This window comes from Neolamprologus multifasciatus, chromosome 2 (genome assembly GCF_963576455.1).
Source record: "Neolamprologus multifasciatus chromosome 2, fNeoMul1.2, whole genome shotgun sequence".
Lineage (NCBI taxonomy): Eukaryota > Metazoa > Chordata > Actinopteri > Cichliformes > Cichlidae > Neolamprologus > Neolamprologus multifasciatus.
The window spans coordinates 28710424-28725655 of record NC_140440.1 but is presented as its reverse complement, the minus strand read 5'-3'; the positions used below and the strand labels follow the sequence as shown (position 1 = coordinate 28725655).

General features: G+C 43.4%; 1 protein-coding gene and 1 pseudogene across 26 annotated transcripts in view; both read right to left on the bottom strand.

Annotated features, from left to right (window-relative positions):
• LOC146524650 (protocadherin gamma-C5-like) overlaps positions 1-15232 on the bottom strand; it is a 298508-nt gene that overhangs the window by 11173 nt on the left and 272103 nt on the right. For 3 of the 26 annotated variants that reach the window (XM_085174124.1, XM_085174204.1, XM_085174213.1), the window contains exon 1: positions 1099-4934. The exons of 19 other annotated variants lie outside the window; for them this stretch is intronic. In XM_085174124.1, coding sequence (XP_085030250.1) covers positions 1099-3561 — 2463 coding nt within the window. In that variant the 5' untranslated portion in view covers positions 3562-4934. 4 more of the 26 variants (XM_085174160.1, XM_085174241.1, XM_085174142.1 and 1 more) reach the window with 2 other exon arrangements.
• LOC146524682 (protocadherin gamma-C5 pseudogene) lies at positions 10772-15226 on the bottom strand (annotated as a pseudogene).

Below are 15232 nucleotides of genomic sequence, written 5' to 3'. Positions count from 1 at the left end.
GTACTCTAAAGCTTTATAGCCTGTGCCGTCTGTCACTGTGCCACACATGCATAAAGCCATCCTTCCTTTCCAGTTATCAGTCCCTCTGTCTCTTTTGCTCTGCTGTCCTTGTTGCACACGTGTCACTAGAGTAAAGAGACAGATGGTACGCTGCTGACCTCAGGGACAACCTAATTCTGTGCAGAGTCTTTATAAAACAGAGTTGGTAGAAATATGAGGGTTTTTAAAAATATATTAAATAGAGTCAAGGGTAAAAATCATTATCAAAATAACAGAGCAGCCTCACATAGATGTGAAATGCCAGATGAGGAATACTGAGGATAAATTGATTAAAGATGAAAAACAAAACGTTCTGTTTTTTTTCTACTGAATTCCCCACTGATCTCTAAGAGCGACCTCATGTGATGCTGAGGCATGGAACCAATCATCAAAGGTTCAGAGGACAACAGGAAGTCAGGGTTCAGGCCACTGACCCCACGAATTCCTGTTTTTCAGCTACTGCTTTATTCTTTGGCTCTCTCCCTCCACCCATCTTACCATTTTCTTTCCTGGCTCTTTTCCTCCGTCACCCCCATCTCTCCCTCTGTCATCCTGTTCCCCTCTATCTTCCAGCCATTTCACTGAGCCAACTCTGCAGTACCCATCTTCATCTGGTTGTCTCCTCCCCTCCATCTGTTAACAGCACTTATGTTTTACCCCTTTCCCCCTATTTTGCTATTCCAGCTAGCTTCTTTTCCCTTTATAACTGCAGCTTTCTTCTTCATAAATAGCAGCATTCTCTGTCACTTAAAATGCTTCAAGCCAGAGATAGTAACCACATTTGCCCTTGGGTTAGATTAAATATTAAGATGTTTTTTCACTCTTCACAAACCTATCTAACAGAACAATAACACTCTCAGAGCCCTGTCACCATGTAGAGAGAGACTGGTCCTCTGGGTAAAGCAAAACAAATGGAGTAAAAGATAAAATACAGCAAGTCACTGGGGACGTTTTCAGTGCATAACAAAACAGAGACGTGTTTTGGGATGTTTATGCATTTCCACAAGTCTAATGTTAATAGTGAAAAGTATATGCTCACTTTCCCACTTAATCTCTCACCTCACTGGCTGAGTTCATAAGGTACTTCTTGCTGAGCGTCATGTTGAGTGTGTTGTTGTGACTCAGCATGGGTGATTTCATAAATACAAAGTCACTTCGGCTAGATATAGTGGAGTAGCAGGGCCTGTAGGTCCGTGTATGTGGCTCTTGGGGACCTCCCACAACCTCCATATATCGTATGGGTCCATCAGTATTGAGCTGCAGGTGGAGGTCCTTGCTAGGCCTCTGATGGTAGCGGCTGGACCTGTGGTGACCATAGCAGCAGCATTCAGAGCCTCCCAGCCCTGGGCCACGGTGTCTCAGGCAGCGCACCATGAGAACAACAAATGTGATAAAGGACACCGCTGACACACAGGCTAGAGAGATGATAAGGTAAAAAGTGATATCTGGCATCCCATTGCGTTGGTAGAAAGGTATGTGGTGAGGAATAATCGGAGCATCGTTGGCTGGTGCCTTCTCATCCACAGTTATTGTAACGTTCACAGAAGTGGACTTGGGTGGGTCGCCATTATCCTGAATGATGACCACAATGTCATAAGTTGAACCACTTTCCTCCTCGTCCCACTTTCGAGCTGTGCGGAGGTCCCCAGTGTGTGCCCCAATACGGAACATACCAGCATTTGGTCCAGGAGCAATTGAGTAAAACAACCAAGCATTGTGCCCACTGTCTGCATCCACTGCGACCAGTTTATTTATAAGGTGCCCTGGACTGGCAGATGGGGCCACAGTGAACTCTAATCGTTTGTCTTTTGAGTAGGAGGGGTGTACAATCACTGGTGCATTGTCATTCACATCCACAACAAACACGTGCACAGTGACGTTGGATGTCCGTGGGGGCACTCCAGCATCCTCAGCCTGCACCTCAATACGGAAAGCTTTAAGCTGTTCATGATCCAGAGAGCGCATGCTGTAGATGTGACCGCTCTTCGGGTTGATGTAGACATAAGAAGATATGGGTGAGCCCTGCACCATGCTTGTAAGGATTGAATAAGAGACGTGTGCATTTTCACCAAGGTCTGGGTCAGTGGCAGAAACGACAGCGATGGGGGAACTGGGAGCATTGTTTTCTGAGATGTCCACAGAGTATGAAGACTGAGAGAAGGTGGGGGCATTGTCATTTACATCAGACACCTTCACCACAAAGTTGATTTGTGATGAAAGGGGAGGGGAACCAGCATCAGTGGCCTTGATGATAACTGAGTACTCTGGGACAGTCTCACGGTCCAGGTTGCCAGCTGTGACCAGGCGGTAACTCATGTCAAAAGTTGACATGAGTTTGAATGGTAAACCTGGCGTGATAGTGAGCTTAACATTTCCATTCAGACCAGGGTCTGGGTCCCGTGTGTTTATGAACGCTATAGCGGTCCCCGGTGCTGAGTCCTCTCTGATAGACTCAGTCAGTGACACCAGTTTCACCTCTGGTGCGTTGTCATTCACGTCAGTGATGGTCACAATGACGTTACAGGAGCCCTCCATAGCGGGAGAGCCACCATCTCTGGCCTGCACTGTTATGTGATATGTATTCATCTCCTCATAATCCACAACACCCTTTACACGGATTTCCCCGCTTTTAGAATCCACAGTGAATAGATTGAGAACGTGCTGTGGTGTGTATTTACTAAAAAGATACGATATGTCCCCGTTGCTACCCGAATCGGCGTCTGTGGCGTTTACTTTCGTTACTAAAGTGCCCAGTGCAGCATTTTCTAATAGTGTAACTTTCTTTACAGGTTCGTCAAAGACGGGCGCATTGTCATTTACGTCCAGAATGTCAATGAGCAGAAGTGTTGAGCCAGATTTCTCTGGCTGACCCCCATCCACAGCAGTGAGCAGCAGGCGAAACGAGGCCTGCCTCTCTCTGTCCAAAGCTTTATCCACCACTAGCTCTGGAAACTTGCGGCCGTCACTTTTAGTTTCCACATTCAAAGTAAAGAAGTCATTTGATGCGAGATGATACGTGCGTAACGAGTTGGTACCCACGTCAGGGTCGTGCGCGCTCTCCAAACGAAATTGTGTGCCAGGTGCGGCCGCCTCAGAAATCTCCAAAGAAATGTTAGTGGTTGAAAACTGCGGCGCATTGTCATTCACATCCAGAACGTTCACCACGACGCGATGGATCTCTAAAGGATCATCCATAAGTATTTGAAGGTGTAGTGAACACGCTGAACTTAAATCGCACAGATTCTCTCTGTCAATTTTTTGTTTAATAATCAAATCGCCGGTCGTCTGCTTCACCTCAAAGTACTGCACTGATGATTCGGAGACCACCCGCAGCCTCCTCTGAACAATCCGCTGAGCAGTGAGAGTCAAGTCTTTAGCGATATTCCCCACGACAGAGCCTGGATTTAGTTCCTCCGATACGGAATAGCTGAGCTGAGCGGACGCACAGGAGACCCATGCTAGATAAAAGTAAACCCTCCACAGCCTCCCTCCTCCCGAGTACTTTGTCTGCGCGGAGTCCATTGTACTGCGCTCCGAGGATCAGGGAACGGCAACGTTTCTAACTTCTTTCACTGTAGCGTATCCATGATAGAATTAAAACGCGACGTCCACACTCCTAAACATTTCCATTTTAGAAAAAGGGCGATGGTATGTTTTGATGTGACCATGACGGCCGTCTTTAAAGAAAAAATAAAAAATAAACGAGAGCGAAAACTCAAAGTTTTTTTCTGCCTCCACTCTCTGCTTGTGTCTCCTCCGCCTGATTCCCCTCATGGGCGGAGAGAGGCAAATCAGGCCTTCCCTCTCATTGGAAGACAGGGTTGGATCAGTGTTGTCATCTCTCTCTCACACACGCACCGAAAACTTTTTAGTGACTTCACTTCCACATAGGAGTATCAACTCGAAAAAAAAATGGTTTCAGAAGTTTGAGATTACACCGAAAGACAACACAGCACGCCAAGAGTCTGTTAAAACGTATAACTGAGATGGAAGTCACAAATGCAAAGGATAAGTCATCTTTATATAGAAAAATCCCCCCACGTGGTTTTCTTAGAGAGTTCTCATTGTCAAAACAGTGGCGTATCAGCCTTATGTCATTTAACGCAATGCTGTTTGCGCCCGCATGGGGGCGTGGTTTCCAAACCGGATTTTCCCCAAACAATGCAGTTTATCAGAAGAAGATCAAAGGTTAAAAACTGGCTTCATTGTAAAGCTCAATAATTCTAGACAAATAAAAATCAAATCAAATAAATACACATTTTCTTTAAACTATAACACGACACACGGCAGACATTTTGAAGATCTTGGCAATTTGAATTAGAGGGGATTTCTATATTTGATACGCCTCATTAACATAAAGACCGAAAACTAATAACTGATTATACTTATTGAAAACGCTGAAAAACATATATCAAGAGTGAATTAAAAATAACTGTTGCAACTGAATTGTAAGTTTTCCTTAATTCTATGAAAACTAGTGTCTTTTTAAAGTAAGAAAAAACATGAAACTAATAACATTTTTTGGAAAAAAAAAGATATGCAATAATAAATTGAAACCAACAGTAGTGGTAAAATTTTTCTTTTACCATTATAGTAGTACCACACAAACACACACGCAGTGCATGGTAGAGAGAGTGAAAGCGATTATGTATATTATCACTTAATTAAATATATACCCGGATTTGTTACAGTTACTACATTCCATAGTGATAATCAAACAAGAAAGTGTAGAAACAAAAAACTGCGAGGAGGAGAACTTGTTGCACTACACTCATTGCTAGACAGAATCAAGCAAGGAACTGCAAAATGAAACTCAGGATAAAAAAAATCAGGATACGTTAATTTTAAATTTAGGGTTAGGGATATACTTTTACTGAGTTCCCTTCGGATTTTGTTCTCACCTGCTGGCTCTCAAAGGTCCAGGTGCTGTCGGGTAAAGAAGCATCCAGGACACTGATCACCTCCTTAAAGTCTGTGGTGCTGCTGGGTTTGATCAGAGTGAAATCGCTGTACTCTGACATTGGAGACATACAGGACCTGAAGGACTGACTCTGAGACAGCATGTCTCCTCCCAGGACCTCCACGTACTTTATAGGTCCATCAGTGTTGAGCTGAATTTGCAGGTTTCTGTTGGGGTTCTTGTAATCATCAGAGTCGGTCCGTCTCATGCAGCACGTGCTGCTGCTCCTGCTGCTCCTGATGCATTTAACCGTTAAGATGAGGAAAGTGACCAGAGACAGCACGGACACCGAGGCCAGAGAGAGAATCAAATAAAGGGTGATTCTCCCAGTTTTCTTGCTGGGCTCGGCCACTTTATGTCGGAGGTCTGAGATGGGCTCGTGGAGGCCGTCCTCCAGTATGATGGACACCGTGACTGTGGAGGACTGGACCGGTTCCCCGTCGTCCTTGATCTCTATAAGCAGCCTCTGAGAGGAGTCGTCCTGCTCGGACACAGCGCGTTTAGTCCTCACCTCCCCGGTGTACAGATTGACAGTGAAGAGAGAGGCGTCTGTGGCCTCCGCCAGTCTGTAGGAGATCCAGGCGTTATGGCCCGAGTCAGCGTCCACGGCTGTCACCTTGGTAACCAGGTGACCCGCTTTCGCGGAGCGAGGCATCCTCTGATGAGAGAGGGAGCCCATGGCAGCGGAGGAGGGGTAAATAACAGCGGGGGCATTGTCGTTCTGGTCCAGGATAAAAACATGGACAGTGGCGTTGCTGCTGAGAGACGGAGAGCCCTGATCCTTTGCCTGGACCTGAATCTGAAACACCTTCAGTTTCTCATAGTCAAACGAGTGCATGCTGTAGATGCTGCCGTTATCTGAGTTAATGTAAACATACGATGAGACAGAAACGTCCTGCACTTTAGAGTCCAGTATAGAGTAAGAGACCTTTGCGTTTTCACCGAAATCCAGGTCAGATGCTGATACTGAGTACAGGATAGAGCCTGGCACTCCATTCTCTTTTAAATACACATTATAATTTCGTTGAGTGAATACAGGAGGGTTATCATTCACATCAGTGATAATAACAGGTATATTTTTTTTACTGATCAAGGCAGGAGAGCCAGAATCAGTGGCTGTGATTTCAATATTATATTCTGAAAATCGTTCTCTGTCTAAAGTCCCACTGGTAACCAGCGCATAATTATTAGAAAACGAAGGTTTCAAAGCAAAGGGAGGTCCCTTGGTAATTTGCAACGTTACTTTACCGTTATCAGCAGAGTCAAGGTCTCGCGCACTGATCAAAGCCACAACTGTCCCACTTGGTGCGTCTTCACGCAATGGCTTGGGCTGAGAAGTGAAAACTATTTCGGGAACATTATCATTGAAATCAGTAATATCAACCTGCACGCGACAGTGACCCTCCATCTGAGGACTGCCTTTATCTTTTGCAGTCACATCAATGTCATATGACTTGGCAGTTTCATAATCTAACTCCCCTTTCAGAATGATTTCACCGGTTGTAGGGTTAATATCAAAGACCGACAACACCGAGTCTGGCGTCCGAGAGCCAAACGAGAATGTTATTTCGCCATTTAAACCTTCATCTGCATCTGACGCTTTGGGCTGAATAACAACAGTTCCTTGTACACTTTTTTCACCCAGGGACACTTTATAAAGATTCTTTTCAAAAACCGGAATATTGTCATTATTGTCAAGAACGCTTATGGTTATTTGTGTGGTTCCGGATCTTACTGGATTCCCCCCATCTAATGCTGTTAGTAATATTTTGTGGACTGATTTTTTCTCTCGATCTAGAGGCTTTTCTAATACAAGTTCCGGGACGGTCTTCCCACCCTCGATTTCTTTTATTCTAAGGGAACAACATTCATTTTTACTGAGTGTGTATGATTTAAGGGAATTGCTTCCAACGTCTGGGTCAGATGCGCTCTCCAAAGGAAAGCGTAGTCCCACTGCTGCTGACTCGGCTATGTTCAAAGACAAATCATTTGAAAGAAAACGTGGAGAGTTGTCATTAATATCTCGTATTTCCACCTCAATTCGATGTAACTGTAACGGATCTTCAATGACCACCTGCAAAGGCAACACACAGCTGGCGCTTTGTCCACATAAAGCCTCTCTGTCTATTCTGTCATTCACCACGAGCTCGCCCTTCCCCGCATCCACGCTGAAATACTGCTCTCCAGCCTCAGATGCAACGCGCAATTTACGGTCATAAATGTCCGAAAGTTCCAAACCCAGATCTTTGGCAAGATTTCCTACCACAGAGCCCTGTTTTAGCTCCTCTTGGATGCTGTAACGAGTCTGTGCGTTTACTGTAGTCCACAAGAGGAAGAAATGATGCCACCAAAGCGCCTGCCATCTCCAGTCTCGATATTCCTTTCTCTTTGTCATCCCTGATTTAACAAAAAACACAATATCCACAAAGAACGGAGCCCATAAAGCAAAAATCCGTATTCCAAAAGCGCGACATATCCCATTGGAATGATACGTTTTTATAGCTAAAGATAGGATTAAGATTTAACCTTATACTCAAAGTGTATGAACCATTTGCCCACTCTCTATCCTCTCTGAGCATTGTGATGGCTGAAGCTGCATGGGGGAGAGAGTAGATCTCTTTGTACAGTTCTAAATGCTATTGGTGCACAGCATCCATCGCTGACATCCAATGAGAAGGCAACGGTGCAGCATCGTTAAAGACACAATAAGGCTTTTGCACTGCCATGCTAGAAGGATTGAAAATACCCGAGACTCCTTATATCATCACAGTATTTTCATCATAGAACATATTAGTCACAACATTCGATTTATTGAGACAAATTTAGGATGTCTGTGGGAAGATCAATAATTCTGGAAAATGTAAAACAAAACAAAGATAAAACATCTACTAACAGATAAATATGTTATATAAATGTTTAGATATTGTTATTTGTTACCGTCTTGAGGAAATGTCATTTTTTTAAATTTCAAAATCGATTAGCGTGACCTATGTGGGAGTCGCTGTCCACTTCAGTGGTGCTGAAACGGTCAACTCGAAAACCTGCACACTATCAGACACACAGTGGTGAATGATAAAACCAGCCGAGGACCACAACTTATGGAAATAACTTACAAGTTAAGTGATCGGATATTTAAAAATAAATGTAGATTTAGTGCTTTAACTTAAATACATAACAAGCTATTTATAATTGGAGTCGACTTTGAGTTCTCGTTATGATTTCACACAAAAAAGCAATAATTTTAATTCTGCTGGAGCACAATCAGTGATATTTGAAATTTAGTTTTATTTGTCACATCTTTTAATACTCTATGCTCACCTGCTGGCTCTCAAAGGTCCAGGTGCTGTCGGGCAAAGACGCATCCAGAACACTGATCACTTCCTTAAAGTCTGTGGTGCTGCTGGGTTTGATCAGAGTGAAATCGCTGTACTCTGACATTGGAGACATACAGGACCTGAAGGACTGACTCTGAGACAGCATGTCTCCTCCCAGGACCTCCACGTACTTTATAGGTCCATCAGTGTTGAGCTGAATTTGCAGGTTTCTGTTGGGGTTCTTGTAATCATCAGAGTCGGTCCGTCTCATGCAGCACGTGCTGCTGCTCCTACTGTTCCTGATGCATTTAACCGTTAAGATGAAGAAAGTGACCAGAGACAGCACGGACACCGAGGCCAGAGAGAGAATCAAATAAAGGGTGATTCTCCCAGTTTTCTTGCTGGGCTCGGCCACTTTATGTCGGAGGTCTGAGATGGGCTCATGGAGGCCGTCCTCCAGTATGATGGACACCGTGACTGTGGAGGACTGGACCGGTTCCCCGTCGTCCTTGATCTCTATAAGCAGCCTCTGAGAGGAGTCGTCCTGCTCGGACACAGCGCGTTTAGTCCTCACCTCCCCTGTGTACAGATTGACAGTGAAGAGAGAGGCGTCTGTGGCCTCCGCCAGTCTGTAGGCGATCCAGGCGTTATGGCCCGAGTCAGCGTCCACGGCCGTCACCTTGGTAACCAGGTGACCCGCTTTCGCGGAGCGAGGCATCCTCTGATGAGAGAGGGAGCCCATGGCAGCGGAGGAGGGGTAAATAACAGCGGGGGCATTGTCGTTCTGGTCCAGGATAAAAACATGGACAGTGGCGTTGCTGCTAAGAGACGGAGAGCCCTGATCCTTTGCCTGGACCTGAATCTGAAACACCTTCAGTTTCTCATAGTCAAATGAGTGCATGCTGTAGATGCTGCCGTTATCTGAGTTAATATAAACATACGACGAGACAGAAACGTCCTGCACTTTAGAGTCCAGTATAGAGTAAGAGACCTTTGCGTTTTCGCCCAAATCCAGGTCAGATGCTGATACTGAGAACAGGATAGAGCCTGGTACTCCATTCTCTTTTAAATACACATTATAAGAGGGCTGTGAGAACACAGGGGGGTTGTCGTTTACATCAGTGATAGTGACATTAATAGTCTTCTTAGATGATAGAGAGGGTAAGCCTGAGTCAGTGGCTGTAATCTCGATATTATACTCCGAGAATGTCTCCCGGTCTAAATTACGTCCAGTAACGAGTGCGTAATTGTTAGAAAAAGAGGGTTTCAGTTTAAAAGGAGAGCCCTTTGGGAGCCCTAATGTCACTTTACCATTGTCACCGGAGTCAAGGTCTCGAGCTGTAAGCAGAGCCACTACTGTACCACTTGGTGCATCTTCTGGTACTGGGCTCGGTTTTGAAGTCAGAACAATTTCTGGAGCGTTATCATTTATATCTATTACCTCCACCTGTACGCGACAGTGACCTTCCATTTCAGGAATTCCTTTATCTTTTGCACTAATATCTAACTCGTGTGTTGCAAAGTTTTCATAATCTAATTTTCCTTTAAGGAAAATTTCCCCTGTTGCAGAGTTGATCTGAAAAATAGAGCGCAATATCTCTGGTGTATGGTCAGCAAATGAATATTCAATTTCTCCATTCACACCCTCGTCTTGGTCAGTTGCTTCTACCTTTGCGAGCATTAAGCCACTTTGACTGCTTTCAGGCACCGTAATTTTATATAACGTTTTTTTGAAAACAGGAACATTGTCATTATTGTCTAAAACTGTCACTGTGATCTTTGATGTTCCCGTTTTGACAGGATTCCCTCCGTCTAATGCTGTTAACAGTAATTGATGAATACTTTGTTTTTCTCTGTCAAGCGTTTTTTCCAGTACAAGCTCCGGTACTTTTCTGCCATTTGCAAGTTCTTTCATTTTTAAACTAAAGCATTCGTCTTTGCTAAGACTGTATGATTTTAGGGAATTAATACCCACATCGAGGTCTTGTGCTGTCTCCAAAGGGTAGCGCGCACCCACCGCTGTCAACTCCGCAATTTTCAAATGTTTTTCTTTGCTAAGGAATTTCGGTGCATTGTCATTGACGTCTCTAATTTCCACTTCTATACGATATAGATGTAGTGGATTCTCTATTACTACTTGAAGAGGCAACACACAGCTGGCGCTTTGTCCACATAAAGCCTCTCTGTCTATTCTGTCATTCACCACGAGCTCGCCCTTCCCCGTATCCACGCTGAAATACTGCTTACCAGCCTCAGAAGCGACGCGTAGCTTACGGTCAAAAATGTCTGACAGTCCCAAACCCAGATCTTTGGCTAGATTTCCTACCACAGAGCCCTGTTTTAATTCTTCTGGGATACTGTAACGAGTCTGTCCGTATATTGTACTCCACAAAGCGAAGAAATGATGCCACCAAAGAGCCAGCCATCTCCAGTCTCGGTGTCTGATTCTCTTTGTCATTCCCGATCCGTTAGGATGTGTTATTTCCCATCGATATATTGTTCACATAACCACCTCGACAATAATTCCAGCGCCAGAATGAATATGATGCTAGAGATCAATCCACGAATGCACGTTAATAACAAAGGTCTAAATTATGGACATCTGTGTATACGCACATCTCCTCTCCACCTCCATCTCGGAGCATTGTGCCAGTTACTGTGATGCGACTGAATGGGGGATGGAGTAGATCTCTTTGTAGAGATCTGCATGCTATTGGTTCAGAGCATTCATCTATACTATCCAATGACGGAGCACTAACATAGCTGTTAGGGTTTTGCACCACCTCTCTCACAATACAAACAAGAGAGGGGAATACAAATTGGTGTTATACAAGCACAATAGAGTGGAAAGACACGAAAAATGCCCTGTTTCCAAAGTAAAAGAAAACAAATACTTTACATTAAATTATTGTTTACTGCTGTCACAGAGAGAAGAGAACGTTATCAAACAAACTAGATCGTGATAAGAAATAATTCGATTCTTTAAGTATGTTGCCATCATTACGTTTTCGGTGTTTGTGATATTTTCTATCACAGTAGAAAGACGTCTGAGAAAAATGAAACAATTGCGAATATTTTAAGATCCTCAGAGAGTACTCATGGAAAGAAAATCACGACTGAGTGGAAGTAAAAAAAATATACAGACGCAAAAACAAAAAACAAACCAACAAACAAAAAACCCACAACATTTTTTGAAAGGGCGTTATTATTTTAGGGTGATTCAGACAGGAAAGTAAATTAAGTGGTTTTCGATTGAAATGGGAACGCGCGTTTTAATGCTAATGGATCACGAGTTAAAATGACAATAGTAATAACCCTTAACGGAAAGATAAGTTGCAATAAATTCCGATTCAATACCACAGTTTTAATAATGCTAATAGAAAAAAAAATCTATACTGAAAAAGAATATCTGCACTGTGCAAAAAAGCAACATTTCAAGAATTTAACGAACACCGCTGATTTTTCAAAGTGACTTAAAAACGACGATAAGAATAATAATGATCTAAAACATTTAGCTTAGATCTACTGTTTTTTTCTTCTCACCTGCTGGCTCTCAAAGGTCCAGGTGCTGTCGGGCAAAGAAGCATCCAGGACACTGATCACCTCCTTAAAGTCTGTGGTGCTGCTGGGTTTAATCAGAGTGAAATCGCTGTACTCTGACATTGGAGACATACAGGACCTGAAGGACTGACTCTGAGACAGCATGTCTCCTCCCAGGACCTCCACGTATTTTATAGGTCCATCAGTGTTGAGCTGAATTTGCAGGTTTCTGTTGGGGTTCTTGTAATCATCAGAGTCGGTCCGTCTCATGCAGCACGTGCTGCTGCTCCTGCTGCTCCTGATGCATTTAACCGTTAAGATGAGGAAAGTGACCAGAGACAGCACGGACACCGAGGCCAGAGAGAGAATCAAATAAAGGGTGATTCTCCCAGTTTTCTTGCTGGGCTCGGCCGCTTTATGTCGGAGGTCTGAGATGGGCTCATGGAGGCCGTCCTCCAGCACGATGGACACCGTGACTGTGGAGGACTGGATCGGTTCCCCGTCGTCCTTGATCTCTATAAGGAGCCTCTGAGAGGAATCGTCCTGCTCGGACACAGCGCGTTTAGTCCTCACCTCCCCTGTGTACAGATTGACAGTGAAGAGAGAGGCGTCTGTGGCCTCCGCCAGTCTGTAGGAGATCCAGGCGTTATGGCCCGAGTCAGCGTCCACGGCTGTCACCTTGGTAACCAGGTGACCCGCTTTCGCGGAGCGAGGCATCCTCTGATGAGAGAGGGAGCCCATGGCAGCGGAGGAGGGGTAAATAACAGCGGGGGCATTGTCGTTCTGGTCCAGGATAAAAACATGGACAGTGGCGTTGCTGCTGAGAGACGGAGAGCCCTGATCCTTTGCCTGGACCTGAATCTGAAACACCTTCAGTTTCTCATAGTCAAACGAGTGCATGCTGTAGATGCTGCCGTTATCTGAGTTAATGTAAACATACGATGAGACAGAAACGTCCTGCACTTTAGAGTCCAGTATAGAGTAAGAGACCTTTGCGTTTTCACCAAAATCCAGGTCAGCTGCTGATACTGAGAACAGGATAGAGCCTGGTACTCCATTCTCTTTTAAATACACATTATATGAAGGCTGACCAAATATTGGAGGGTTGTCATTCACATCAGTGATAGTGACGAGTACAAATTTCATACTGGTCAAGGGAGGTGAGCCTGAATCAGTGGCTGTAATTTCAATATTATATTCTGAAAAACGTTCTCTGTCTAAAGCACCACTTGTAATGAGTGCGTAGTTGTCAGAAAATGAAGGTTTCAAAGTGAATGGAGGCCCACTTTTTAATTCTAATGAAACTTTTCCATTATTACCAGAGTCGAGGTCTCGTGCACTGATTAATGCTACAACAGTGCCTTTTGGTGCATCCTCGCGTACTGGGTTTGGTTTTGAAGTCAACACTATTTCTGGAGCATTATCATTCATGTCTATGACAACTATTTGCACGCGGCAGTGACCTTCCATCTCAGGAACACCTTTGTCTTTTGCAGTAATACGTATTTCATGCACTGTATTGCTTTCATAATCTAAAGGCCCTATCAAGGAAATTTCCCCTGTGTCTGGATTCAATTGAAAAACAGATAACAGTGATTCTGATGTGTGTTCAGCAAATGCGTATTGAATCGCTCCATTAACGCCCTCGTCTGCGTCTGCTGCTTCAACTTTAACGAGTACAGAACCAGAAACAATATTTTCATGTACTGATACATTATACAAAGCTTTTTTAAAAACAGGAACATTGTCGTTGATGTCAAGTACAGAAACTACGATTTTTGTCGTTCCAGTTTTTACAGGATTACCTCCATCTAACGCTGTCAGTAATAGCTGATGTACACTTTGCTTCTCTCTGTCAAGCGGTTTCTCTAGGACCAGCTCCGGAACCTGTCGGTCGCCAGACAACTCTTTCAGTTTCAAACTAAAACACTCGTTTTTACTTAATGTGTACGATTTAACGGAATTACTTCCAACGTCCTGATCCTGCGCGATGTCTAAAGGGAAGCGAATGCCTGTGGCAGTAGACTCTGCTATCTTTAAATATTTCTCCTCGGTTATAAAAACCGGAGAATTGTCATTTATGTCCCTTACTTCTATTTCTATACGATGCAGCTGCAAGGGATTCTCTGTTACAATTTGTAAAGGTAACACACAGCGGGCGCTTTGTCCACATAAAACCTCTCTGTCTATTCTGTCATTCACCACCAGCTCGCCCTTCCCCGCATCCACGCTGAAATACTGCTTACCAGTCTCAGAAGCTACACGCAGATTGCGATAATAAATTTCAGATAATGCCAAACCCAGGTCTTTGGCAAGATTTCCTACCACAGAGCCCTGTTTTAGTTCTTCTGGTATGCTGTAACGAGTCTGTGCGTCTATTGTACTCCACAAGAGAAAGAAATGATGCCACCAAAACGCCTGCCATCTCCAGTCTCGGTATCCTATTCTCTTTGTCATCCTTAGTCCGTTAGAATATATTATTTCCCATCCAAATATTCATCGACAGAGCCCAGCATATAAAGCCATCACCAGAATGGATACTGTATAGAAAAATCCTTAAGCTATTTGTAACAAAATATATATTCCGGACGCCATTGGATAAGCGCATGTCCTCTCCACCTCCGAGCACAGTGAGGGTTACTGTGATGTGAGTAAATGGGGGATAGAGTAGATCTCTTTGTACAGTTCTGTATGCTATTGGTTCACAGCATCCAGTTTAAATATCCAATCACAGAGCGCTAAGCCTATTCATGAAACCAGTACACACTGCCAGAAGCGAAGCTGTACAAATGAAGGTTCAAGTCCGGTCTGTGTGATAATTTTCTCTCGAAAATTAAATATAAATAAAAAAGAAATATAAATAAGAATATTAATTTAAAAGGGCAAAAGGTTTTCTAATGATTACTGCAATGAATTAAGACCACATAAAAATGCATTGTCAGTTCAGCTTAATATCAGTTCACAAATTGTACATCTCTGGTGTTATAGAAAAAACAAACATACAATAAAATATATTGTCGGTAGGCTTAAAAAAAGGTACATTTTGAATATGAAAAAATCACTTCGAGCTCATGCTTTGGTTAAAAAAAAAGTTAATAAGATTTTTAGATGCAATTCCGACAATCTTATTCTAAACAATATTTTAAATAGCTTTTTTTAAGCCAAAAAAGGCAGGCAAAACAGTTCAATAGTATCAATTTATTCTCCCCTAATCATACTAGAGTCAAAACACACGAAAAATAAATTACTGCTGTCACTTGAAACCAATTTGATGTTAAATTTTCATTTAAAATTATATATATTTTTAAAGGATTAATTCAGAAATGTATGACAGCAATAATGAAAAGTGTGTGCAGGTTATTTCGTCAATTTTCGCCTC